The sequence below is a fragment of the Mesocricetus auratus genome, unplaced genomic scaffold (genome assembly GCF_017639785.1).
Source record: "Mesocricetus auratus isolate SY011 unplaced genomic scaffold, BCM_Maur_2.0 Super-Scaffold_100028, whole genome shotgun sequence".
NCBI classification, from domain to species: domain Eukaryota; kingdom Metazoa; phylum Chordata; class Mammalia; order Rodentia; family Cricetidae; genus Mesocricetus; species Mesocricetus auratus.
The window spans coordinates 17,218,142-17,245,407 of NW_024429209.1; the positions used below are offsets into that span (position 1 = coordinate 17,218,142).

General features: G+C 43.5%; 1 protein-coding gene across 1 annotated transcript in view; it reads left to right on the plus strand.

Moving 5' to 3' along the window:
* Window positions 1–27,266, plus strand: part of Dok5 (docking protein 5) — a 140,780-nt gene that overhangs the window by 79,128 nt on the left and 34,386 nt on the right. The window contains exons 3-6 of the mRNA XM_040732879.1: window positions 14,430–14,544; window positions 14,640–14,759; window positions 17,723–17,912; window positions 26,661–26,796. Coding sequence (XP_040588813.1) covers window positions 14,430–14,544; window positions 14,640–14,759; window positions 17,723–17,912; window positions 26,661–26,796 — 561 coding nt within the window. The remainder of the gene's footprint in view (window positions 1–14,429; window positions 14,545–14,639; window positions 14,760–17,722; window positions 17,913–26,660; window positions 26,797–27,266) is intronic.

Here is a 27,266-nt window from a genome sequence, read left to right on the forward strand (position 1 = left end):
AAATCTCTGAAAAGTCTTGGCAACAAGAAAATCAAATAGAGGCTGTGTTAGCCACATCTGCTATAGTGCTAATTCAAACTCTGGGTGGCTTACGGCAATGTGTGTTTGTTGTTTGCTTTGGTTCCGTCAGGGATCTGGTTGGTTGTGGGAAGCACGAGAACACATGGATAGATTGACTCAGTTTTGAGTCTCCAGCCTGCTGAGACCCAGGAAGGAGGAGGAGGTTTCTCTGGTGTTGGAGAGCTGGGTCTCCAGAGTGAAGATAGCTAATTACACAGGCGGGTAAGGGTCTTCTCGCTTGTGGTTTGGTTCACATTCTGTTAACTAAAGCTTATTAGGTGGCCAAGTCCAAAGCCATCAGAAAACAGTTGGAAGGGTTTAGAAGCAGTCAACCGTTATTGACAAACAACTCAATCTGTGCCTGAAGAGAAAGTTCGATGTGAGCTGCAGAATGTGCCTTTGGTCTGGTTTGAATGCCTCTAAATGTCACACACAGAGAAAACTGTTTTGCGCAAGCGTGTCTGAATTCTTTCTTGTCCAACCTCCAAGTTCAGGCAAATACTTTCATCCCAAGATAAGTTCCTGAGAGGACATCATTTTCTTTTGTCAACTGAATTTTCAAGAAGCCTCTGTCTTCTGTGAATTCTAATTTAGCTCATGGTCATTTACTCCCAGGTTATCCATAATCAAATGAAATGTAAGCCCATGGGCTTTTGAAAGCAAACACCCGATTAATGGAGAAGATCAAACTTTCAAATGTTTTAATATTGATGCTTTCAGTAAGTCACATAGATGTTTCTGGTCTTCCTTGATAGCTACAGATTTTGGCTCCATTTCAAGAGTAATATTTCTGGAGTTGATGACCTCAAATATGTTTTGGAAAAAGGAGAGAAAGTTAAAGCACCAATGGGCTCTCATTATTAAATGCAAAGGACAACCAGGCAGGTAATAGCCCAAAACTAAACAGAAGTTAATTAAAGTTTCTAATTTTGCCTGCCAATTACTGTTTTAGTATGAAGAACACATAAAGTCCATAAACATGTTTATGTAACATTGATCTCAGAGACTGTTCTCCTTACCCCTCCCCCACAGCAAGGAAACCATGTATCGTCATGTCATTGCCCCCTTTCTGCAATTGTTTTGCCCTGTAAGCCACACTTATCAGACATTTCAGGCTTGGCCCAGAAAGTCTCAGGTATCTTATTGTCTTTCTCACATGGGACATACAGTTGTGAAATGGAACCCAAAGTCACAAAGCAAGTGGTCCCATTGAGTGATGACCCCGGGGACACTGAGTGGGAACTGGATTATTGCCATGTGTCTGCAGAAACCTCTTGGTTTCCATCTTCAAGCAATTGGGAACTGCTCTGTTATCATCTCGATGGTTACCTCTTGGTCTGTTGACGCGGGGGAATGTAAATGAAACAAGTGAGTTTCGTGATGGTAGAGCAAGACTAGCAGTAACTGATTTGGTGATGGTTTACTTGAAGTTTTATTATTTGTAGTTGATTTATTTGTTTTTCCACATGTGTGTCACTTCTAGGCTTATTTGCTTCATGCTATGCTTTAAATCGTTGAATCTTTTTTGATTTGATTAGCTTATTATTACTGCCATTAATTGAAAGTTGGTACTGTTTGCAACGAACTGAAATTTACATTAAAAATGAAACGAAGGGGCTAGAAAAATGGCTCAGAAGTTAAGAGCATTATCTTCTGCTCTGGAGGACCTGGGTTTGGTTCCCAGCACCAACAACCACACATGGCAGTCTGTAACTCCAGTTCCAGGAGATCCCATGCCCTCTTCTGGCATCTGGCGCACACAGGGCGCACAGACATATATGCAGGCATAACACCCATGCATATAAAATAAAGTTTAAGTCTTAAAATGCAGAGAAAAACATGATTTTCAATTATGGATTCTTAACTTTTTTGTAGCTACAGTATTGCTTGAATGCACATGTGGTAAAATAGGCACAGGCATGCACACACATAAAACGACATCTGCCCTCTCCGTTTATTTTTTCTTTGTCTTTTTAGGGTGTTAGAGAAATTCAGTGACTCATATGTTCGTGCTATCAACATATCTTAAAAATGTGCCGGACGGTGTTATTAATTATGTGCAAATTGTATTACTGTACTGCAGATCTCTATAATTATGCACTTCTGCCTGGAAGTCTGCCCACTGAACAGCCACTTGCCACTTTCCCCTTGCCCGTTGCAATCACCATTCTGCTTTCAGTTTGTGGCTGTTTTAGACTCCTCAAATAGGTGGAATCGGGTAGTATTTGTCTATCGTGATGAGATCATTTCACACAGGACAGTATCGTGTGTTCACCCTCCTTGTGTCATTGGACAAGATTCCTCCTTTGTTCCGAGGGAGCAGCACAGCATTTTATGTATACACCACACATCCTTTATCCATTCATCTGTTGATAGGCAGTCTGCTCTTCACTGTTGTGCAGAACGGCACCATGGGCATAGAAACCGTAATGCCTCTTACTGATTGTTACGGTTTGAAGTTGAAATGTCCTCCTCAGGTTTGTGTATTTGAATACTTGGTCCCCAGATGGTAGTGATTTGGGGTGGGAGTTGTGACCCCGAAGGAAGTGGGTCCCAACAGGATGATGGTGACTGGGGGACAAGTAATAAGTATTGGTTACTTATTGAAGGCTGCAAGTCTGGTTGACACTTCAGATACAAATTCACCAATTCTGTCTTTAATTCCTTTGGATAGACACCCCGAAGTACGTGTGATGAGACAGGGAAATTCAATTTTCAATATTTGAAAGCACAGGTAAAGTCTTCGATATGTTGAACGATTTTACATTCTTACTGTTGAACCCATATCTATCAAAACATTTCACCTTTCATTTTTTAATGACAGCCATTCTAATTCATGTGATGCCTCATTGTTTCTTCAATTAATTTGCATTTTCATGATGACTAGTGATGTGGAGAGTATTTACATTTTTTCCATTGAATTCATTCTTTGCCTTTTGCCCACTTTTAAATTGCCGATATTGGGCTGTAGAAGTTCCTCATAAGTTTTAGATACTCATCCCTTGTCTGGTAGATAGTTTGCAAACATTTACTACCACATTGAAAGCATTGACTATGGGGAATCTGGAGTTGTTTCTGAACCTACAGGTAAAACTCTGAGCTTTTCACTGTTGGACATTTTGTTGAATATGGGCTTTTCATATCTGACTTAATTATGTTGAGATGATTTCTTTCCATTCTTAGCTTGTTGATTTTTGTTCTTTCCTATTGTGAAGATATACTAGTTTTATCAAATACTTTTTTATTATTGTGATGATTTTTTCCTGTTTATGTGCTATATTACGTTGATTCATTTTCTGAAGATGAATCATTCTTGAGTTCCAGAGAGAAATCCCATCTCAGTAATGAACGTGTACTATGTGATATTTTTATTATACTACTAAAGTAGGTTTGCTAGTATTTTGTTGACATTTTTACATTTATTCCAACCAAGGACATTGGCTACTATGTTTATCTCCCATAATACCTTTGTGTAACTTCAGGATTGGGATGCTAAAATTGTTCCTACCTCTACAATTTTGATTACTTTGAAACTTTACATCTCAATTAAATATTTTATAAACTTTGCCAGTACACTGGTGCTGGACTTTAGTTGTTAAAACTTTTTTTTCCTTTATAATTACCATCGGATAGATTTCTGTACTGATTGTAAGTCTTCAGATTTTCTGCTTCTTCACAATTAGTCTTGGTGGTGTGTTTTGCATTTAGCTGTTCATTTGGAACATCTTAAAGTCCCTTCTATTTCTGCTTACCAGTTATAGTGTTTCATTTCTGACTTTATTTATTTGAGCCTTCTTTTTTCCTTTGTTTAAGAATCTCCAATTTTGCTGATATTTTCCTTTAAAAAAACAACTCTCAGTTTCATTGATTTTTTAAATTGCTTTCCTACTTACTACTGAATTTATTTCTACCATAATTTTTATTGCTTCCATCTGTTTAGCTTGGGCTTAGTTTTCCCATTTCCATTTTTAGGTCTTTATGGTAAGATGTTTGGCAGTGTCTCTCCTTTTAAAGTAGGCCCTACTGCTGCCCTCTTTCTTCTTTGTACTCACTTGACTGTAGTGATAAGTAGGACACACTGTGTCTTCATCTTAATTCATCCAAAAAGATATCTTTAGATTTTCCTCTTGGTTTCAGTTTTGAGCAGTTATTCGTTTAAGGGAAGCATTTCATTTCTACCTGCTTTCTGTCATCTACACTGGCCTCAAATCCCCATTGATCCTCCTCCCTCGGCCTCCCAGTAGCTGGTATAATCCTCTGGTCTGCTCCAGAGAATGTTGTGTTGGAAACCTCTGTTTGCGTCTGTTGGTGCCTTTTGCTCTTCAGTGGTACCCAAGTGCTCTGCTCTCTCTTACTAATATTCCGTCTGCGCTCTGTCCATTACTGAAAGTGGGGTACTCCCGTTATTGTGCTCTGCCCATATTTATGATTGTGGTGTGTTTTGGGGGCTGATGCTTTTGTGTCTTTTGTGTCAAAGTCTAGTTTATATGATATAAGTATGGACAGCCTCTCTTCCTTTTGCATATTCATCTTTACGGTGTGCAGTTTTCAGTCTAGGGTTGTCTCTATCCTTGAGTCTGAAGTGACTCTTTAATTGGGGCTTTGTTTGTTCATTTAAGCCATACTATGTGCTTTTGACCAGGGAATTTAATACATTTACATTTGAAGCAGCTACCAATATGCAAGGCTTAATCGCCATTTTGTTGTCTTCTGTCTGTCTTGTCACCCTTTTGTCCTTGCTAACTTCTGCTGTCTTTGTTATTTGCTGACATGTGGTGATGTATTGTTTATGACCTGATGAAGCCACTGAAGATCAGTTTGTAGAGCCAGCCACATTAGTTAACTATAGAAACTAGGCAGAGGTGGCACACACCTTTAATCCCAGGACTCAGGAGACAGGCAGATGGAACTCTCTGAGTTCTGGCTTACACAAGAGTGAAGAGTAACAAAGTTCACACCTGTGATCCCAACACTTGGGATCACAGGCCTTTAATCCCAGCACTAGGGAGGTGGAGACAGGAGTGATATAGCTGGATGGAGTAAGGAATAAAAGGACAGAAATTCAGAGCTTTTGCCTCTGAGGATTCGTGGAAACAGGATTGCCATTTCACTGAGGTAGAGGTTAGATCTACTGCCCTGGCTGCTTTGCTTTTCTGATCTTCAGGTTGAAGTTTGAACCCCAATATCTGTCTCCGGGTCTTTTATTTTTCCTGTTACACTGACATCTTTTGTTGTTTTTGTGACATGCTTGTTTCATTTTTTGTGTATCTCCTATGAGGTTAGGTGTGCACATGTGTGCGCATGTGTGTGTGTATGTATATGTGTGTGTTTGTGTATGTGTATATATGTGTGTATTGTGTATGTGTGTGTGCCTGTGTGTGTGTGTTTGTGTATGTGTATATATGTGTGTATGTGTGTGTGCCTGTGTGTGTGTGTGTGTATAATTATGATGGAGCCTAAAGCATTCTAGCTGCAAATCTCTTTATTTTACCTAATAACTTCAAGTATAAAATCCTGTAGCTCTTACATTCTTCAACTTCTGTCTCATAAAACTAATGCTAAAAAATACATGTTTTTATATTGTATACACATTAATATATTTTATGGTTACAGTGCTCTCTGCTTTTTTGCTTCTATACTAGAATTAATAATTAATGCACCCTTGCATTATTACAGCAGTATGTATTTGTCTATCTATACCTCTATCAGCAAATTTCATACGTTTATGTTTCTGTTTGGTTTCCTTTGACTACTTACCAAGGTAGTCAGCGGTTAATTCATCAGCCTTTATATAAGAAAGGCTTTATTTCCCCTTTCATTTTGAATGATGGTTTTGGCAGATGCTGAGTTGTTGCTTAATAGTTTATTCTTTTCATCTGGGGTTGCATCATCCCATTCCTTTCCGACTTCTGAGGAATCCTGTGATCTTTGGGTGGTCCGGTTTTTTTTTCTCTTATTGATTTCACATTTTTCGCTTTGGCACTAGCTTTTGAGGTTATAATAGGGCTTTCTGTTGCATAACGTTCTGCTGTGTATTTCTTTGTACCTATGCTAGTTAGCATCCATTGAGCTTCCTCTCTGGCTGCCCATTCCCTCCTTACGCTGAGGAGGGCTGGCCACTCTTTCCTCGGATAAACTTTCAATCCTTCCCTTTTTGTTTTCTGGAAGTTTCTTATTGAACATGTTGGTCTGGGTGATGGTGCCTCACAAGTCTAACTGGATACTTTCAAAGGGCCCATGTGTTGAGATTAAGTCTTCTGGCTTCTCCTGTCAAGTGTGTGTTGAGTTTCTGCTCTGTGGTTGTGATCAAACCACTGGCCAAAGCAGGCTGATTGAGGAAAATGTTTCCTTACTTGGCTTAAAGGTTACAGTCCACAAGACAGGGCAGGGCTCAAGGCAGAGACTCAAGCAGAGGCCGTGGAGGAGCGCTGCTCACTGGCTTGCTCATCTTGCTTCCCTATATAGTCCAGACCACCTGTCTATGGGTGGGACCACCCGCAGTGGGCTGGGCACTCCCATATTAGTCAGTCATTAAGAAAATACCAGAACAGACTCACCCACAGGCCAGTCCAGTGGAGGAAATTCCTCAGTGGAGGTTCTTTCTCCCCAGATGGTTTGGCTCAAGGTGGTATTTTCCTTTTTGCTCGTGGATCTCCCCCAGCACTGAACACATGTAAGGTATTTATTTTTAATAACTTATCAGGTGACTCATACATCTCTGTTTCTTTAGCATCCACTTCTAGGGATGCAGTGTGCACCTATGACTGGGGTCTGTGTTGTTGCTTCCGTGTCTCAGAACTTCCTGTAGGGCTCAGCACATTGCAGAAAACAGTCACCTTCCTCCATCTTGACAGGCGGCCTTCAGACAGGAAATGACCTTCAGGCATCCAGGCTAGAAATGGCGAGGGTGTTTCAGACCTTCTTCTCCCATGGATACCTGTCCTGTGAACTCCGAACATGCAAATTCTAGCCTGAGAAGTACTCGCCTTCTCAGGAAACTGTGGCTGCTCACACTTGTCAGTTCGCACTTGTGAACCGTCACATTGAAGGCCCTTCAAAACTCATCAGCCCTCCCCATCCTCCTGCTTTCAGTGGCCGCTCGCCTGCCTCTTGGAGCATGGGTGAGGAGTTAGCAAGACATCAGCAGCCAACCCAACCCCCCCAGTTTCCCTCATAAACGCTGAACATCCCCTCTTTGTTTCCTTCAGTCTTCAGTCCTCTTGCTCAAGGGGAAGTGGGTGCTGGGAGTAGTTTTGGTTTTGTTTTCCAGTCGCCCCTGCTGAGCTTGTAGGAAAGGCTATGGTGGAGAAATACCTCGCATTCTCCTGCTAACACCAGTGTGGAGTGGTTCTGTACTCTTCTGAGTCCAGGGGACCTTTGCCTAATGGTTTTTGGATCTCTGGGAAATGGGTTGACTGTAACCTATGGAGCTGGTGTTTCTCGGGAGGAGGGGGCCGCAGGACTTCCCTGTTTGCTTCTCTCTCCACAGCAGCAAACAGTGTCTTCTCTGTTTCTTTAAGAAGTGGCTTTATAGGTGACTGGGAATCTTCCCTGCATGCAAATATGATCTGGTAGCTTCAAAACGGGGAGTAAAATTTCCCTGTGAGGAATATGGCATTTACAGCTGACCTCAAATTATCTCTTACGCATTAAGAACCATCTTGGATTCCCTCATCCTTACTTGCAGTGCCATTGAACAGAGAAAAAGACAGAATCAAAAGACCCAAGTGAAGCCCACACCGCAGAACTCGTGCACACACAGTGGCTTTGCTGTCTGACTTTTGTTCTACCCACAAGGGGAAAACTTACACATCAGTTATAACAAGGATTGTATCAGAGCCTTAGGAATTTGTGAAGGTTTTGGCAGACTTCAGCTGCCGTTCTGTGAGGGGAGACTGTCAGGATAAACATTATGGCCTCAGCGTCGGTGAGAAGTGTGGAAAACAGAGTGGGAAAATAACCCTGTTTGGGACTAGATATTAGGATTAGTCATGGTGCTGTGCGCAGGCGGGGATGGGAAGCCGTGATGAGGTTCTTCTCTCTGTGGCTCCAAAGGGGAAATGTGACTTAGTTGTGGTCATAGCCTACAGATACAGGGTATTCCCGGTTTACTTATAGTCTATAGAGGCTAATGCTGGTTAACCTAGAGAGAGAGAGAATTTACTCAGTCTGTGGAGGAACCCAGTGACTGGTTTGGGGACCCGCCACTAAGAATCCACCTAATGCCAATGATAGTCTTTTCCCCCATTTCACCACCGTGATGAATCAGGTTCTTTTTCACTCGCATCTGAAGTCCCAGGCTAGAGTCTCGTTCTTGGGTGTATAGGGGAGAGGGGGAGGCATGATTGACAGTTGTGCTGATAGCACACACGATGGAGAATGGAAACACAGCAGCAAGAAACCGGGACGCTGCTCCAGAAGAAGTGGGCGTAGATTGTGGCAGCCATGATGGAAGTTCCCCTGTGGATGAAATTAAAGGAGAGGGGTCTAAGCTGTTTGCTTGGGTGAGCGGGACCTCAGAACTCAGTCGCGTGGGTGCCTTCCCCTGGCATGTAGGAGAACAGCAGCCTAATTTATGCAGCGATTTTAAAGGGTGACTTTCATTGTTCAGAGTGCATCTAGCTAGCACTGTGTATCACGCTTACGTCAATCAAAATGAATTAAAACATGAAATGGAATGTAAAAAGCTAAATGCCCATATTCAAGATAGAACTACCTTTTTTTTTCCTCCCCCCCCCCCACACTTGCTTTGTTGGATCATTGCGGCATGGCGTTCGTTTCATTTCAGGAATAAACATGTCAGTCTCTGCGTGCGTGCGCACTTCCACACTCTTTCCCGAATGCGCGCGTGCCGAAGAGGACTGCATCCAGCCAGCTTTACGCTGCACAGTTGTGTGTTGTGTCTTTCCACTAAATGCCAAAAGAAAGTGACCGTAGGAGTTCTGGTTGGATCAGTGAAAAGGGGGGGAGAGGTGTTGCTCCCCTTCAGACTGTCCGCTTTGCACAGCCCTCTAAGGAAGTGCGGTGGGTAGACACAGGCACCCGTGGGGTTGGATTAGCCTGGAATGGAGCACAGCTGTGAAGGGCGCACATCAGTGTCAAAGGTTGTGGGCGCTCCTTGCACAGAAAGCTGGCTCCATCTGAGGGCCTTTGAACTGTCTCTTTCCTTTGTCCTGCCTGCCATCCATGAAAACCATTCAGTCAGGTCTTTGGGTCTCTTTTCAACACTTTCATCTCAGAAAAGGAGCTTCTTTAACCCCACACAAAAGAGTACTAGATGAGACAAAGAGTGGTTCATGGGTGAATTCTTCCCGCTCTGTCTCTAAGCCTGGGGCAGACCTGTGTGCGTCCTCTAGAGACTGCCAGGCAGCTCACCCCAACACCTGCATTACCTATGAACTTCTGGAGCCCGTAAAAGGGCTGGAAGTGCAGATGCAAAGCTACAGGGTGTCCATGACACAAGGCGCAACAAGAGGATATCCAAGAGGAGTCCCAGTGAGGGCCCAGTACCAACAGTGCAGCAGAAGCCGGAGGCCCTGAGCCAGACCAATGACGGACAGACTGCACTGAGCACTTACAAGTAAAGATGTATGGACTAAAGGGTGTACTGCATGACTCACGAACCCACACTACAGCCTTCATGCCGAGATTTTATTTACTTACTTATTTATTTGTTGCTGTTTCGTTTGTTTTGTTTTTACTTTTAAATATCGTTGGGCGGGGAGGTTGTAAAGTCAGAGGGCAAAATCCAGGGGATGGAGAGATGAGTGGGATCGGGATGCGTGATGTGAAATCCACAACGAATCAATCGAAAGTGTAAAAAAAGAACAGTAGAAGTTTCCTGGACACAAGCTACAGCCTTCCACTCTGCAGCACATGTCCTCCCAACGTAGTTTTAACCTTAAGAGCCGGTGTGTTTCTTTATTTGTGGAAAATTAAGTTCCAGGAGGGTAGTAATGTTGCCTGCCACCAAAACTTGGCTCAGAATAAATGCTAAGAACTAAAAAGAATGACTGAATAGATAGGAAACAAACCAAAGTTTAGATAATGTGGTGTGTTGATGGGTACAAGAGGATACCTCTTCAACTAAACTGAGTGGCGCCCTTCTTGATAGTGTTCTATGTTGAAGAAATTTTATTTTATCTGAAAACCAATACACAGAGTCTGTACACGTATAGTTAGCTCGACAGAGAACCCGGTTAGCATGCAAATTCTTTTCTGCTGCAAAAGAATGAAATCCACGGCTACTGAGCCTCTTAAAGGACTGCTGTGGTTTGAATGGGAAATGCCCCCATAGGCTCATGTGCCCTAGTTGATGGTGTAACTTGGGAAAGTTATGGAGCATTTAGATGGCGGAACCTTGCTGGAGGAAGTTCATCATTTGGAGCAGGCTTTGGAGACTGATGGACAGGCCATACCTCCTGGTCTTTGTCTGATCCGGGACTGCAGAAAAAATGCTGCGGTTTGCTGCAGCAGCAGCCGGCGATGAAACACAAGCCATAAGACTCGACACACCCACGTGGAGTTTATTGGAGGAAGAGAACAAGGGGAGGTTAGCTGTTGGCTAACAGGGAACAGAGAAAAAAAAATGGACAAAGGGGCGAGGGGCACTTGCTTAAAAGGGGAAGCTTGCACATGCGTATAGAGTCATTACGTAGATTTCCCCTAACGTGTGACGTAGCCATGACATGGCCACGCAACGCAGGGCCCTTTGAGCTGTCTAAGTATTTGCCTGGATGCTGGTATCGGTGTCCCACCCATTGTCAGGGGGTGGGGAGTCAGCATAATGCCAGAGTTCCAACAGTGGTTGGCCTCACGCTCCTTCATGCCGGTCTTTCCTTCCATGATAGACAGCATCCCTTCCAGAACTCAGAGCCAAAATAAGCCCTTTCTCTCCTAACTTGCTTCTGTCAGGGCATTTTGTCATAGCAACAGAAAGGAAACCAATACAGACTGCAAAGAAAGTCACACTGAGGGTTAGTTGAATGAGTCACATCGCTAGTATAGGTTCTGTTGTCAGCCTTCTTTGAGGTCACTTACTCGATCTGTGACACCAACCCAGGCTGGAGCTCCCATTTCGAATAGGAGTTATATCAAATAAGACTCAGAGACCTTATCAAAACCTCTCTTTGCTGCAAAAACAAAAACAAACAAACAAACCAAAAAACCGGATTCATCCAATGAGAATTGTTTGTAAAAAGTTAATCCATTCTGTCTCAGTGTTGTCATTTCTGAATGTCTCATGTGACATAAAGGTGTCTGTAGGTGGCAGATATCACAGTCTGTAGCATGCATCTCGAGCAAGGGTCTGTCAGGAATTTTTGTCTAGACTCCCAACTCTTTTGAAAGCAAGGTGTTTATGTCTATGTTTGTGTGTATATGGGGGTATGCACATGCTCAGTCAACTGTGTGCTCCGAGCTCGGCATATGCAACCGCTTTGGAAACCAGTTGTCCTTGGTCACGTGCCGTCTTGACCCTGACTGCCCCGTGAACGCTTGCTCACTCTCCTCCCTGGAGCAGTAAGCGGGGGTGTCACTCTGCTTATTACCAAAACCAATTTCCAGAATGGGTAATTGTGTTCTGACTCAAGCAATTCCCCTGCATTTCCTGGCTGTTTCCAGTGACTTATGTCTTCCTCTTGGCCCCTTAATGGATAGGTAATGAAGCAACATATTTCAAAGTCATGGCTGTGCCTCAGACTTCCCTTAAGTAATGTCTCGGTGGATAACCAGCCTAGATCCAGGCACATGCATGCCCTACCTGGGTCCCCAAGGCAGGATGCCGTGTTAAAAAGACAAATACATTCAAGCTGGAGGTGATGTCTGGAGGCTTTCAAATGCTGGTGGGTGTTGCAGATGAGGTGAGCGTGCCCACCTGATTTGCTCCACGTCTTACTCCTGCCAGTTTTAGCACAAACTCGCTTGTATGATTTTAATCTTTTTCACCCTCAGTTTCCACCTTTAAAAATTGCTGATGATACTAACATCTGTCTCCAGGACTTTTATGACGATGGAACAGGCATACTCTCTGGAAATGCTCAGCCCTGAATGTGACTTATGGGGCGGTTTGGTACGTGCTGCCTCGTGGTCCAATCATTTTTCTTTGATGCCATCCATCAGAAAGTCATTGCCAAGTGACTCAAGTCTCTCTGAGAGCTGGAGAGATAGATATTACAACAACAGAAAATCAGGTAGAGCTTCAAGTACCATGTATGGCAGCTTGGGAAAGGCAATGGTGAACTTACATGGAGGTTGGGGGCAGTCTTCCCCGGGGAAGTGGGTTTCCGGGATAAATCTGTGAGTGATTTAACCTTTTGCTCATAGAGCCCATGTATCTTGAGTGACTTCCCACCAGAGGACAAGATCTAGGTCATAAAACCCTCAATAGGGGCAGTGAGGGAATAAAGAGATTGCACAGGGACACACAGTGTGGATCAGGTAGGGGTCCTGGCTCCCTTGGCAGCCCAGAACCTCATTGGTCTATTAGCCACAGCATGGGAGTTAGAGGTTGGTCTGAAGCTCTCTGTAGGGGAGCACTCTCAGGTTGTAAACAGATGGGAGGGGGAGGCTGAGGCTGCTAGCCTTTGCAAGCAATGGTCACTCCTTCACAAACATTCATACTGGGACCCCTGAGAACTCTGACAACCCCCTTGAGCCTGGTCCATTTGACTTTTGCAAGTGTCCCATGAGTCTGGAGATTGGGACATGGTTGTGCCCATGTCAATGTTATACATTCACTGGGAACTTAGCTCACAAAGGTCTTCCTCAGCTCCTTACAGCTGTTGTGTTAGACCTGGGAAACAGTGATGAGCACCAGTACAGTGCCTGCCACATGGAACTGACTCTTCTTAGGCAAGGCAAGAACTAAAGCAGTGGAGGGTCAACAGGGAAGCCAGGGAAGTTATATATTGTACAGCCTGGGAAAGTTTGAACATTGGGGTGGTGTTTCCAGGAGGGAAATCAGTGAGTAACTGAGATCTAAATCAAGATTCGGGGTGATTGGAGGGCAGTAGGTGGAGAGGAGGGAAGGCTCTGAGCCTTGGAAGTCACATGGTTTGTTCTGGAACAGAGTGGAGTCCAGTTTGGCTAGGCCGTAGAAATCTTGGTGACATGGTGGAGAGTTAGCTGTGGTGGTCCTTTGCAAACAAGGATTTGGGCTTTCTTGCCAAGTGTAACTGGAAATCTTGGAGATATTAAGTTTCCTGCATAAAAATGCCACAATCAGACCTCGAGGTTGCAAAGATCAAGTGCTGTTTGCATAGTGAATTCCTGGGGTTTAACGTGGAAGTAGAGAGACAAACAAATAATTATAGAAAGTTATCAGTGGCTTAGATTGGGTTCTGGAACAAAAATAAACACACACTCCGAATCAGCAGTTGTATGTAAGTGCTAAGGTGGAGGATAAGCCATGTCCTGCAGTCCCTGGAGATGCTGATACGGCAGGCCTCTCAGGAGCCTTTTGTGGTTTTCCATGCTGATAAATTTGCATTTCTACCGTAGGAAGGGCCACTGGAGGTGAAGAAGCCAGGAAATGAAATGATCAGATTAATGTGCCTGTGGAGGGTGTTTATTTCTCTTCCTGGGTATTTCTTAAGCCAGGCATTTATTGAATTTAGGATAATGGATGAGAGAGGTGGTCCAGCATCACTGCGGGCCAAGATTGATGGGAGGCTTATTCTTTTGTATAACATTTAAGGGGGTGTGGAGGGGAGTTTAAGCTTGCCACTATGAAAGGCTTATTTATCTTGTAAATAAATACTTACCAGGAAACCATGTAAGCCTTCCTCTTGGCAGGCCCCTCCAGGATGACAGGACCTCATCCCAGCATGGGATGGTGGAAGGATCTTTGGTGAAGCACCATGAGTTAACATCCTCTATGGCAGGGGAGTGATTTATATAAGTTCCAGTAGCTAAGATTGTTGGCAGGGGAGAGGCACAATGTATAAGCGGACTACGTTGCTACCGATGTGAACTGGGTGGTACTGTGCAGTGTAGTTATATCCTAAAACAGAGGCCCATAATCACCAAGGAGCTCAAAGTGAGTCAGAGAGGGTGAAACCAAGTTTGCCACGGGGTCTCTGAGTTGCGATGTGTGGCTTGACTGTTGAACATGGGGGCGATTTTTTTTTCTTGAGATTCCAGACCCTGTCCCTCTGATGTGATAATTTAGAGATGGATTGGACCACATTCCCTTGCCCCCCATCCTCCTAATTCATGCTTAGCCTTCATATCTGCAGCTCTGCTCTGTGAAGGGAGGCTCACAGGCGATGAGCTCACCGCACTCTGGGTCTCATCTCTGGGGACGTAGGTGGAGAGTGTTGGTGCAGAGCATGTGACCAGACTTCCAAATCTTGATTTTTTTTTTTCAGGTTACTGAACTCAACAATGTGAAAAACGTAGCCCGGTTGCCAAAGGGCACCAAGAAACACGCTATAGGGATTTATTTCAATGACGACACATCCAAGACCTTTGCTTGTGAATCAGGTTTGTGTGAGCCAAGTGGGGGAGGGGGTCTTTGGCCTTTGGAATGTCTGTAGGTATGTGTTAATGCATATCTCTTGCTGTTGCCGTTTCCACAGATCTTGAGGCAGATGAGTGGTGCAAAGTTCTCCAGGTGGAGTGTGTGGGGACCAGAATCAATGACATCAGCCTCGGGGAGCCTGACTTACTGGCCACGGGGGTGGAAAGAGAGCAGAGTGGTACGTATGCAACACCCTCACCTTCTCTCTCCCTCATAGACTTGCTTTGTTGGATCATTGCGGCATGGCGTTCGTTTCATTTCAGGAATAAACATGTCAGTCTCTGCATGCGTGCACACTTGCACACTCTTTCCCGAATGTGCGCGTGCCGAAGAGGACTGCATCCAGCCAGCTTTACGCTGCACAGTTGTGTGTTGTGTTTTTCCACTAAATGCCAAAAGAAAGTGACCGTAGGAGTTCTGGTTGGATCAGTGAAAAGGGGGGAAGAGGTGTTGCTTCCCTTCAGACTGTCCACTTTGCACAGCCCTCTAAGGAAGTGCGGTGGGTAGACACAGGCATTTTCATTATGTATAACTGTGAACTATGAAAATGCATGAAGAAATGAGTTACTATAATAACCAAATGTTAACATCGTAGTGAATGTTTTCCTTAAACCTTCTGAAATGTATAACGGAAAAGTACCCGCATTAATGGTTTTGAGCACCACACTGTGTGTCTGCTGGATGGAAGGTGACTTATGAATATTTAAGTATTACATTTGCACAGGAGCCCCACCCCATACATGTTAAGACTTTCCCTGTTTTATAGACAGGGAAAGCTCGAACCTCAGGGAACGCAACACCTTGTTCCAAATGTAGTCAGTAGTTAGTGTTTGAATCCAAACCATGATCATGGGTCTCTATTTACAATGCATGGGCTTTAGAGTATGGTGATTTCCCCCTGCCTTTCACTTAAAATATGTTTGAACACTTTCCAGTGTTTTTAATAGGATTTAATCCCCCTGAATATTTCATCAAGTTTAAACCCACTTAAAAATCTGCGATGAAAAAAACTCAACCCTTGAGCCAACTCAGCTCAACACACTATCTAGGAATAAATCCTTTAAAATAATAATGACCAAAATATTCATGAACATTTTAGCAAAAATCAATGTTGATTCATAGTGGGAGCCTGGCAGAGCTAGCTGCTCCATCTTCAAGCAGCTGAACCTAGTGACTGGGGAGATTGGATCCCGGGGCGCTGCTTCCAAGGCCGACTTGATCTATGAGCACTTGTCAGAGTGGAAGGGGCTCTGGGTCACCTGGATTGATGGCAGACATGACAGAGGTGGAATTGCTCTGGCACTCTCAGTGAGCAATCTTGCTGTTAGTTAAAACTGGTCTCTCTCTCCGCGCATGCGCGCAGAGCTGTGTCTTCAAGACGCATTTGCAGTCTCTGCCCACACTGAATGCCCGGTCCCCACCACACTAGTCACTATACAACTGTTGTTGATCGGGACCTAGGAGAGCTGACAAGTGCATAGGAGTCTCTAGTCAGTGGGAACTGGAGCTTCACACAGAGGGGTGAAGCCATTTGCCAAGGCCATTCACCCCACCCCAGACCTTCCTTCTGTGGTTCATTCAGGCAGAGGGGAGACAGCCAGGGCCTTGGTAATACAGGCCTGAGCATTGAAAGCGTGGCACACCTTGATTTCTACCGACCTTCAGAGTGGCTGGATCAGCACTTAGCTTTTACACATTTGTGTCTGTGGCATAGTGGAAACTCGTAACGCTGAAATTCAAATTAAGAATGGTGCCTAAAGTTTCCGTTTTGCCTGCTAGCTTTGTGTGCTTGGGTTTTCTCTTATTACAGGTTTGTATAAAATTCCACTATTTACTTGGAAGTTCTTTATAGTCTTATTTTGTAGGGGTTCAAACAAGTACAGTTAAATGGTTTCTCACCAATTGTATGCTAGGCAAGCACTCCATCACTGACCCCCCCTTGCCCCCACTAGTTTATTTTTATAGCAAATTTGCCTCTAACAGAATCCATTAACAATGATCTCTTTTACCTCTTACTGAAAACAGTGTTATCCATTGGTTCAGAACTCTAAATGGACATAGCTCTTTCATGATAGTTTCTAGAAAGCACTTAACATTTGGCTATTGATAGTTCAAGATAAACTCAAAAGCTTAAATAGCAGGGGCCTGAGCCCATTGATGAACACAATCTTAATATTTACTAAGTTCAAATAAAATATAGATTTTGATGACTTTTATTAATATAAAATAACTGATTTAGACCATTTCTAGTAGAAAACTGTTAGCATCACACTGTCTTGTTAGATGTTTGTGATCTACTATAGGCTGGATGGATAGATAGAATTATGCTTGCAAATGCCATAGTATCTTTATTTGTATTTAACTTAGAGATTTTTTGACTCTGTAACTCTTTGTGTTAATGAATTTTCTAAGTAGTAGTAATAAAAATAACATAACTGTGTTCAGGGGAGATCTTGTCTACAGTTACCAGCTAAAGTAGTTATCATAATCTTGGTGACATTTTCCAGCAGCCACTCCAGGAATCAAATGGCTGTCTCTTCCCAGAGTTAGCTAAGCAAAGTTTTTGTTCAAACTCTTTTAAGCATATCCTGTGGTATCTTCACAACCATCGGTCAGCTAATTACATGCTGTTACTGTAGAGTGTGCTTTAAATAATTTTGGGGACAGCTATTTTCATTTGATTATAGAAATTGTAAGCTGATTAATGTTACTTTAGAACCACAAATCACAAAAACATCCTTTTGCACCTGTACCTTCTGTGAATGCAAAAGTAATTAATTTATGTAATGTGTAATTAATGTGTGCTCAGCAGAGGAAACATTGCTTTTAGTGGTTTCATTGCTCCGTTTTTTTATTGGCAGACATTTTTTAAGATGCAAATTGAAAAAGTCTAAAAATGATATTTGTTCATTGTAAATAGTGTTTAGTGTGTGTTAACACCCAGAGAGTATCATTATACCATGTAATAGCATCTGCATTTAAAAACTCATTCCTCTATGACAGTTCATTTATAACTTTTATCTTCCTGGGTGTGCCACCAAACCCTAGCATGTACATATTTTGAAATGCTTCTGTGTTCCTACAATGTCTTTGCTGTTTTATTTCTGGGGATTTTAGACTAACCTTTTGTTTTTCTCCCAGAGAGATTCAATGTGTATTTGATGCCATCTCCTAACTTAGATGTACATGGCGAATGTGCCTTGCAGATTACATATGAGTACATCTGTCTTTGGGACATCCAGAATCCCAGAGTCAAACTCATCTCTTGGCCGCTAAGTGCCCTGCGGCGGTATGGACGGGACACAACATGGTTCACTTTTGAGGCAGGGAGGTGAGTCCACACTTTTTGTACATCCTTTTCCAGCATCTGCTTACCTCCTCCAGGTTCAGGTCATGGAGTTGGACTGGAAGTTTGCTTCGGAAAATTCATAAACTGTGGTCTTATGGAAAGATTATAGCACAGTGTTCAGACACGCAGAATCCCTTCACCCCTTGGGAGAATTCTAAGAGTTCACAGATCTGACATGAATTTTCATTCCTTAATTTGATGGTGTGGCACAAACTGGAGCTGAACTGGTAAGTTGTACCAGGGACAGAACTAAGCTAAATAAAGGCCAGCTCCCCGTGGTGTGAGCTAGCTTCCTTGCTGTAATTAAAGGTACACTGCTCTGTGTGAATTACCAGGGTAGATCATCTCTGTAAGTACTGCTGACACTTTTCAGGTTGCAGCTAACCGAGGTCCAGCTAAACTACTTACCATCTAACAAATGGCAGAAGTTAGCTCACTGGGCCCTTTCAGGGACCCCCTAGCTCCTGTTAGAGGCAAAAGTGGGGGTGAAGAGAACATGGTGCCAATTGGGTGAATGGTGACCTACAAAAGGACACTTCTGGTGGGTCTCATTCCCCTTCCCCACACACCATTCTCCCTCCCTATGGGTTTAGGGTCCTTTCAAAGGCAAAACAAACAAACAAAAACGAAGCCAAACCAAATGGAAAAAAACCCCAAGCCACCTTTTGCATTTTAAAATTTCAAGTGACTCAAGTTTTAAGAAATACAAACCCATGAAACTAACCAGCATTCTAGCACGCAATGGAGAGGGCCTCACAGACGCCCATCCCTAACTTAAGAACTGTGTGGTTGGTGGCTTCCAGGGGAGGTAGAGTTAGTTTCCTTTAAGAGCATAGTTTCTGGTAGGCAGACCCACTCCAGTGGATGACCTTACACCCAGGAGCACATACAGAGCACAGGTGGATAGTGGGTTATTTGTTAAATCAAAAATAGCAACAGCAAAAACACAGGCTGAAGACACAAAGTTGAGTGGTAAGTTAGGAGATAGGGAGCTGGGGATGAATCTGGAGGAACAGAAGTTAATGTGGCCAAAATACATTGAATGGAATTCTCAAAGAATTGATAAAAATATTACATTAAAATGAGACATAAGCCCATCTGTATATGTCTTAAAATTACTCTGAAGCTGTAATAGCCAGGTTAAAGTATTTCAGATAGTTGGTTAAAGTTGATAGTTCCTTTGTAGGAAGTGATACTGATTTAAAGAGAGTAAATCCCAAGCGTCTAACTCAGGTGAATAGATGAGAGCAGCGCTCCCTTCAAGTTAATCAGTTTACCTCATTTTAGACAGAGCCCAAGTATTTAACGCGTACTTTTTGGAAATACAGTCAGTTTGTTTTCACAACATTCTAAAAAGTTTAAAAAGTGTTGTTGTTTTTTTCATGCGTAGTTCTTCTCTGGTCTATTTTCTTTCTTCTTTTCTTTCTTTGTTTTTTTTTTTTTTTGTTTAGTGGTTAGTTTTCTTGTTTTTGAAATGGTGTATCATGTAAGTAGCCCAGGCTAAGCCTGAAACTTGTCTTCAACTCCCAAGTGATAGGAAGACAGATGTGCACCACACACCTGCGCTGTTTTACTTTCAAGTTGAGAAGGGAGTTAGCTGCTTTCCTGAACAACAAAATCATGGCATTACAACAAAACCTTCATGTTTAGTTTTGTGCACCTCCTTTATCTCAATGACCAACCTACTATTTATAAAGGAGAGTCTTATGGAAAACTAAGAAATTGCTTGGTTGGATTGGTATGCTGCTCCTGTTAGTCTCTTCAGTTTCTGTTAGGACTTGGGGAACAGGGTGAGGATTTGCAGAACACAGAAAGTAAGACACAAGGTAGCGCCACTACTTCATATTTTCTCTGAAATGCAAATAAAGATGGATTTTTATCATTACTGTGAGGATGCTACATAATAAGATCATTTGTGTTCCCCCAAGTGTGGCGCTTTCATATCTGCCTTATTTTATTAATAAAGATAATTTCCTCTCTGGTTATTTTTGGATATTTCTGAAACAAGGCAGGGTAGTTTCATAATAACTAATAGTGTACCCTGCTCTCTCACTTGAGGAAGCAAGCAGGAATGAGGCTCCCACCAGGCGCGTTGTTTTCACACTGTAAATTGGAGGCTGTGTAATAAAATTTCATTTCTTCTTTGTACTGGATCTGGGAACAATGGGAGCTAAGCTTCTAGGGCTACCTGCACACTGGATTACATAACCCTCATCTCTTAGGAGTGTTATTAAGATTAAATAAAGGCACTTGGGACAGAGCCTGGAAAGTAGTAGGTAGTTGAATCAGCTCAAAGTGACAAAGCAAAGAACCCACTGTCCTGACTTGGACTCTGGAAGTAGTGATGGCTTTAGGCATAGCTTCATTCAGTGCTCAGCTGACAAAACTCGGTTTCATTGGAGAGTATCGTCTCTTCTAGATTGTCTACTTTCTGGATGTCTTGGTGACTTCTAGGGGCTTTCACATCTTCCCATACATCAGCCAATGGGAGGCAGATGGGCTACATACAGCACGTTGACCATTATAGTCAGCATGAGACTCAGCTTCTCTACCGAGCACTTTACACAAATACCATGGGACAGAATGGGGACATCTCCCTGAGCACAGAGTGGGGGTTGTTGTCTTTGAAAGGGGAAAGATGCAAGGCTTCAAAACAACAAAGTACCCATCACAGCATGTACTTGTTCCGAGTAAAAAGGGCCAAGAGGGGTTATTTTGTTTATGTGCATGTCTGTGGTAGTATGTGTGCTTGAGAGCAGATGCCTTTGGAGGCCCGGAGGGGGTATCAGATCCCCTGGAGCTGGAGTAATGTGGTTGTGAGTGGCTTGACTAGGGCACGAGGAACCAAACTCCAATCTTCTTAAAGGGCACAGAGTATTCTTGACCTCCCGGCCATCTCTGCAGCCCATGACCCCCCGTCAGCATACCAGTCTTGTTAGCATGCCACTCCTTACTAATGGAGGAAGCTACCTCAGTGTGTTCTAGGAAGGCCTCTGTCTGATAGTCTTTCTAAATTGTGTGCTAGTATATAAATGCCCTGAGTTTTGAGAGCCCCTGCTTGCTCTGTTTCGAGAGCCCCCATTTGCTCTTTTCTTTTGTGGTCTGGGCACATGTAAGGAGAGCCAGCTGCCTTTTCTCAGGTAGGTGTGGAGTTTAGCCTTTTAGGAACTGCTGAGCATGTTTCTGCCCTTTACCTCCTAGGATAAGTAGCTCTAATTATTGTCATGTTTGTTTGTTTGTTTCCCTTGAAGAAATTCAGAAATGAAGCATAAAACTTGTAATAAACTGCAACTGTACAAAGATTTATCCCTGGCAATAAAAAGCAATAACTAACTTATTCTGGAGACCTAGAGAGATATTACTTCTTTTGTCTGAGGTGTCTGTCTTTAGTCTGCTGTTTGTTTCTGCTTCGGAGCCCTGACATCTCACTTTTGCAAATCAACCTGTCAGAGAGGCGGGTGTTTTCCCTGGGAAGATCCAACTGGCAGGCCGTTCTCCAGATAGTTCCATTCCCATGGAACCTTTCCAGAAGGGTTATTGTTTGGAGAAGGGTGGCAGGTGTCCAGTGAGTTTTCCTTTTATGTTTCAAGCTGGCTGCTGGGTTCACATACTTCATTGTCGAGCTCTGTCTCACCTCCGACTGATTTAAATTAATACCCTGGGTTTTGCCTCTGCAGGAGTGAGAGAGGCCCAGGAGACATTTGGCAGAACCTGCTAAATAATTTCCACACATGAATGCCTTTCTTTGCTGGCCAGAGAGGGAGAGTCTCTCTTGTACCTTTGGCATCATTTAAAAAGAAATTTTTGGTATGCCAAGGAAGGTGAAAACTTGATTTCCACGCACAAATGCTTCCTTCAATTTATGCAAAGAGATTTTGCATGGGATGTAAGGTCATCTGAACAGACTTGGAAAATAAATAGCTGCTTTTCACATAGTTCACACTGAGGGCAGTCTAACGGCTGAGATAACTTTTGCATGAAGTAGGACTGTCTTCTAACTGGAGAGTCCGTGAGTGCAGGGAAAGCATCCTGCCATCTCCTGCATGTTCCTGACTTGTGCTCTTGGTTCCAAGCCATTGAGCGGTTTCTTAAATCTGAATGTTTCAGACATGGTTCCTTCCTTATTATCAAGGAAGAAAAAGTAAGTAGGCAGGACATCCTCCTTCCTCGCCATGTTGAGTAGAGAAATTCTCTTAGAATGCTGGGTCTCACACATAGACTTGCTCAGGAGAAAGGAATTCCTCTTCATCCACCAGAAAATGGGAAAGAGAGTGTCCCTGTTTTTCTTTCTGTTGTGATTAAATGTGCTGACCAAATGTCATCCCCAAGTCTTCCCTCACTTCTCATCCCAAGTGTGAGCTCAGGCCAAGGTCTGGTGTCTCATCCTCCAGACATGTCCCATCTCCACAATCTTTAGTCATACTCGCATCCCTGGAGTCCTTCTGGGATGCGGTCCCCACCTCTCCTCCTAGATAAGGATGCAATTTGAGACACCCTTCAAAGAGCATCCAAGGTAAAACCAGTGGATAAAGAGAAAGGAGGAAGTGGGTCACGAGACACCAAAATGTCTTCCTGTTCTTCCATGCATGAACTCCTGAGGGAGTTTTTCTCTTGTGTTTTCTAAAGAGCTGGCCAGCCTGCACTGCTGTGCTGGGTTTATGTAAAGCCATTAGTCAGTTTGATGTGTTTTTATTTTTATTGCCTCGGACCCTTCACCCATTATACTGTTTTGTCAAGGCCTACAGTAGCATTTTCATGTGTACAGAACATTTAATGTGTAGCTCCTTATGAAACAGCTCCGAGCCAATCAGTCAGGCGAAGCAAGTAGGCCTAAGGGAGTTGCATGAGAAAGTCAGGCTTTGTCTGTCCCCACTCTGCGGGCCACGTGGTACAGCCAAAGGGCATACTTTCTTAAGTAAACACTTAAACCAGAGGTCACAGGTCTGTTCTACTAAGAGGTCTTTCATGAATCTTATCTCTTTATTAAACAGTGGAGAACCTCTTGGCTATCTCTGGTAGATCAAGCCATTTTGGCCCTTCTAGCACAAAACATAAATAATGGAACAGGTTGCTGACGTCTCAAATCAACTAACTTTACATAGCAATCAGGATTTCTTGCTTGTCTTAAATGATGCAAAGCAGCTATAACATTGGCTTCCTCTGTATATATAAATACTTGACTAGCCTACTGTAGGCTAAAAATCTTTAAAAATGAAACTTACTCCCCATTAACCACATCTCCACCATCTCTGTGCCTTAGGGGGTCTGAATAGAAAGTCTGTTTCTCTTCCTGAGCTATGATAGTTAGGGATGGGATAGGATTCCTGTTTCTTTCTGTAAGTGATAGTTATAGCAGTGCTGTGTGTGTGTGTGTGTTTGCACACGCACGTGCGTGTGTATGTATATCTGCATTCATTAGCTTCAGGTGAGTGTCAGGAAAGAATGCTTGATGCTATAGACATTTTGATTTCCTTTGTTTTTGATCCTGGTATTTGAGAGATTCAAATGATTGTCACTAAAGAAAAGATCAGCATTATGCCTTTCAAAAGGAGACATTGGGGGTAGGACTGGGGACATAGCTCGGTTGCTAAAAGGCTTGCCTACTATACACAAAGCCTTGGGTTTGACCCCAACCACCGCTTAAAATGAGCATTATGACACACAGCTATATACCCAGCACTCAGGATGACACACAGCTATAGACCAGGCACTCATCAGGACACATGTCTGTAGACCCAGCAGTCATTGGGACACACAGCTGCAGACCATGCACTCACAGTGACACACACCTGTAGACTCAACACTCATCGGGACACACACCTGTCGACCAGGTGCTCACTGTGACACACAGCTATAGGTCCAGCACTCACAGTGACACACAGCTGTAAACCCAGCACTCAGTGGTGACACACACCTGTAGGCCAGGCACACAAGTGGTATGGGCAGGTGGGTCAGCAGCTAAGAGAGGGAGAAAACATTAGCATGTTAATAGATTTATGACCAACCCACATAGCAATAGATGACCGTATTTGATCATAATCTATACCACATTTCTTACTGTGAGTTTCAGTCAAAACAAGCCTTCAAAGGCCCCTGGGGCACTGGAATTAAGAAGTATGCCTTCAAACTGGGGTCTTCTGAGTAACAGGTGCCTTCTTGCCCTCAAGGGACAGGGCAGTCATTTAAGGAAGTCAATGATCAGTGACCTTTATACTAGGAGAAACAGCAGGTTACTTAAAGAGTCAGTTAAAGCTAGTTCTTCCTCTTAATAAATTCATGTGCTTTGAGGGTGGGGGGACGGGGAAGAGATATGGAAAAAAATCCCAAAGCCCTGTAGAACTTTGCACAGGGAAGTGGAATCAGGTTGTATGGTGACTTACATTCAAAAGAGGGAGAACAGGACTTGCAATGGCGCAAGATGTCTTCATGAAGCAAACTTAACTGAAAAATGTTTTGAATCTCAGCTTCACTGCTTTTTTTGGGTGGCTACAACTTAATGAATAACGTCCCGTAATCATCGAGGATGGAAACCAAGCTCTCTTTCTCCCTTTTCCCAGCATTCCTTTCTCTCTTTCCTCACAAATCCATATTCATGAAATTTAAGCCTAAGTAGTGTCAGCTATTGTTCAGGCCCCGCCATGTGGTTATTTTACTGCGCCAACTATGACAAACTAGACCGGGGCACATTGTTTTATGGCGTTAATTGAACCTACTGGGAAAGGATGAAAACACAACAGTGGCTTGAGCTGGAAACTTGCTCCGCTTCTTTTGTGTTGTACCGTTTTTCAGAGATGAGCAAAGCGCAGGCATTAAGTAAGGCAGTGTTCCCGCTGCTAGCACAAAGTTCTGAAGTGGAAAGCGTGGGCTTTAGCTAGTCATTGCCTTTAGAACAAACAAACAAGCGAACGCAACCTCTCGCCATTCTCGTATGTATCCGTAGTAGAACCCTGTCCAGTGTCGCTGCATACGCTTTTACTCAACTTCCTTAAAGCAGTGGTAGTAGTGCCTGGAGAGACGGCTCAGCAGCTTAGAGTACCTGCTGCTGCTACAGAGGACTCAGGCTTGGTTCTCGGTGCCCACACGATGGCTCATGACAGTCCTTAGCTCCAGTGCCAGGGGAGCTGGTGTCCTCTTCTGACCTCCAAGGGCACCAGTCATACCTGTGATGTTCAGTCATCCATGCAAACAAAGCACCCATACATATAAAATACGTATTTTAAACTGAAAATACTTACGGTAATTAAATATATTTGTATATGCATACATTTATATTTACACACTGAAACATACACGGTTAAGAGTTTGTTTTGTTCTTGGTAAACATGAGCAAATAAATGACCCAGAGACTGATATTGGGCTTCAAGCGTCAAGCTAAATATCAGAGTAACAAAGCAGCCGGCTACTACTTACCTCTGCCTCAGGCTGAGTGGACTGATCCTGACTCCACAAGCTCTCACCAAGCCTCAGACTGTAGCCTCTCCTCAGAGTGGCTGGAGAATGAATGTCTCCTATCATCAGTGTGGATGAAGAACAAATGCCTCATACTGACTCTTGCTCCTGTCTCTTATGCCCCTCTAGTGCTGGGATTAAAGGCGTGTGATCTGTTACTCTTTTAGACTGATTCACTCTTGTGTCGATCTGGGTCTGTCTATCTTTTAATCCTGAGTCCTAGGATTAAAGGTGTGTACCACCACCTCCTAGAGTCTGGCTGCTGGGATTAAAGGTGTGTGCCTGGCTTCTAAGGTTTGTGGCTAACTTTGCTTTTCTGAATCCTCAGCCAAGCTTCAATAATGCATAAGTAATATATCACTATGTTCTTGTCTAATGGTGCCTGGCCAGTTCCCTTTATCAGTTGTTTCTGGATTTTTGTGGTCTGGGGTGGATATACCCTTCTTCTCAATGTTTGACATTTAGTTCCCAGACCCATATGTGTTTTTTTTTCTTGAAGAATCTCCCATGTATTCCATACATTAACTCAGCAGAGTCCTGCTCCTTTAGGAAGGGTGATGTATTCCATACATTAACTCAGCAGAGTCCTGCTCCTTTAGGAAGGGTGATGGGTTGCATTTGGTCCACGTGTTGACAGGAACCTGGGTCAAAATTTGATCTGGGGTTTTGGAAATGAGAGACTTATTCTTAGGGCTGTCATCTGTGGGGGAGTTAGAGCTTTCTCCATGAAAGACAGAACCCCATCTTCACCCTGAAGCTTACGGCCACAACAGTGATTTTCCTCTGAAAGACTGTTCCTGGAGTGGGAGGGGGATCAGTGCCTCGGGGTCCCCTGGAATGGGGCATTGTACTGAGGATGGAGAAACAGTGCTTATCTTCTATTTCAGTTCATAAAAAAACCCAAAACACCACTCAGTACTTATCAGCCAGAGTGGTAGTTCCCTGTCCAATGTTGCAATAATTAATTGGACATTGACCATTTTGTTCTAGTAATTTTATTTAGCAAATGTGAACATGAGCTCTAATCACATTAAAAATGCATGGACTCACGTTCTCAGTACACTGCCAGGTGTGGTGGCATTCCTGTAAGCAATCCCAGTACTGGGGAGGCAAACACAGAGGAGTTGTTGCAAGTTCCAGGTCAACCTGGGTTGTCTAGAGTTCTAGGCCAGCCAGGGCTGCATAACAAGACCCTGTGTCAAAATTAAGTGAGCAAAGCCTCACCATTGCTGAGATGGTGAGAGCTGGGTTTTCAGAAGTTTCTTGCTTTTGTCTTCACAGGATGTGTGAGACTGGTGAAGGGCTATTTATCTTTCAAACACGAGACGGCGAGGCCATCTACCAGAAGGTCCACTCTGCTGCCTTGGCCATAGCTGAGCAGCATGAGCGCCTGCTGCAGAGTGTGAAAAATTCAATGGTATGTTTGGAACGTCTTCCTTCTGCCCAGGGCACACCACTACAGAGTGTGGCCTGGGAAGGTACATGCTGAGCCGCATGGCTCCCTTGACATAAACGGTTGGTTTGTTTCTTCACTTAACATTACAGGACGCAGATTGGGTACTACCCTTAGGGTTCCCATTGTGACCAACTGATTAAGCTGCCTACCCATGCACTCATCTGCTTTATCATTTATTATGACACATGGGTATCCGCCTTTGTCGTGTACGGTCCATGGGATGCTCACTGACAGCTGCCCTTTCAATTTCAAATGGGTGAGCTTATTAAGCATGTAGCAAGCCTAAATAGAAAGAAAACAAGCAGGGAGTAGCAGGTAGAGAGAAGCATCAAGTAGGTGGCAAAATATCAAGCCAGGTACTTACAACACCAACAGAGAAGGCAAGCAAAGGTAAGGATGTCAAGTTGCAGCTTACAACACACAATAGAAAT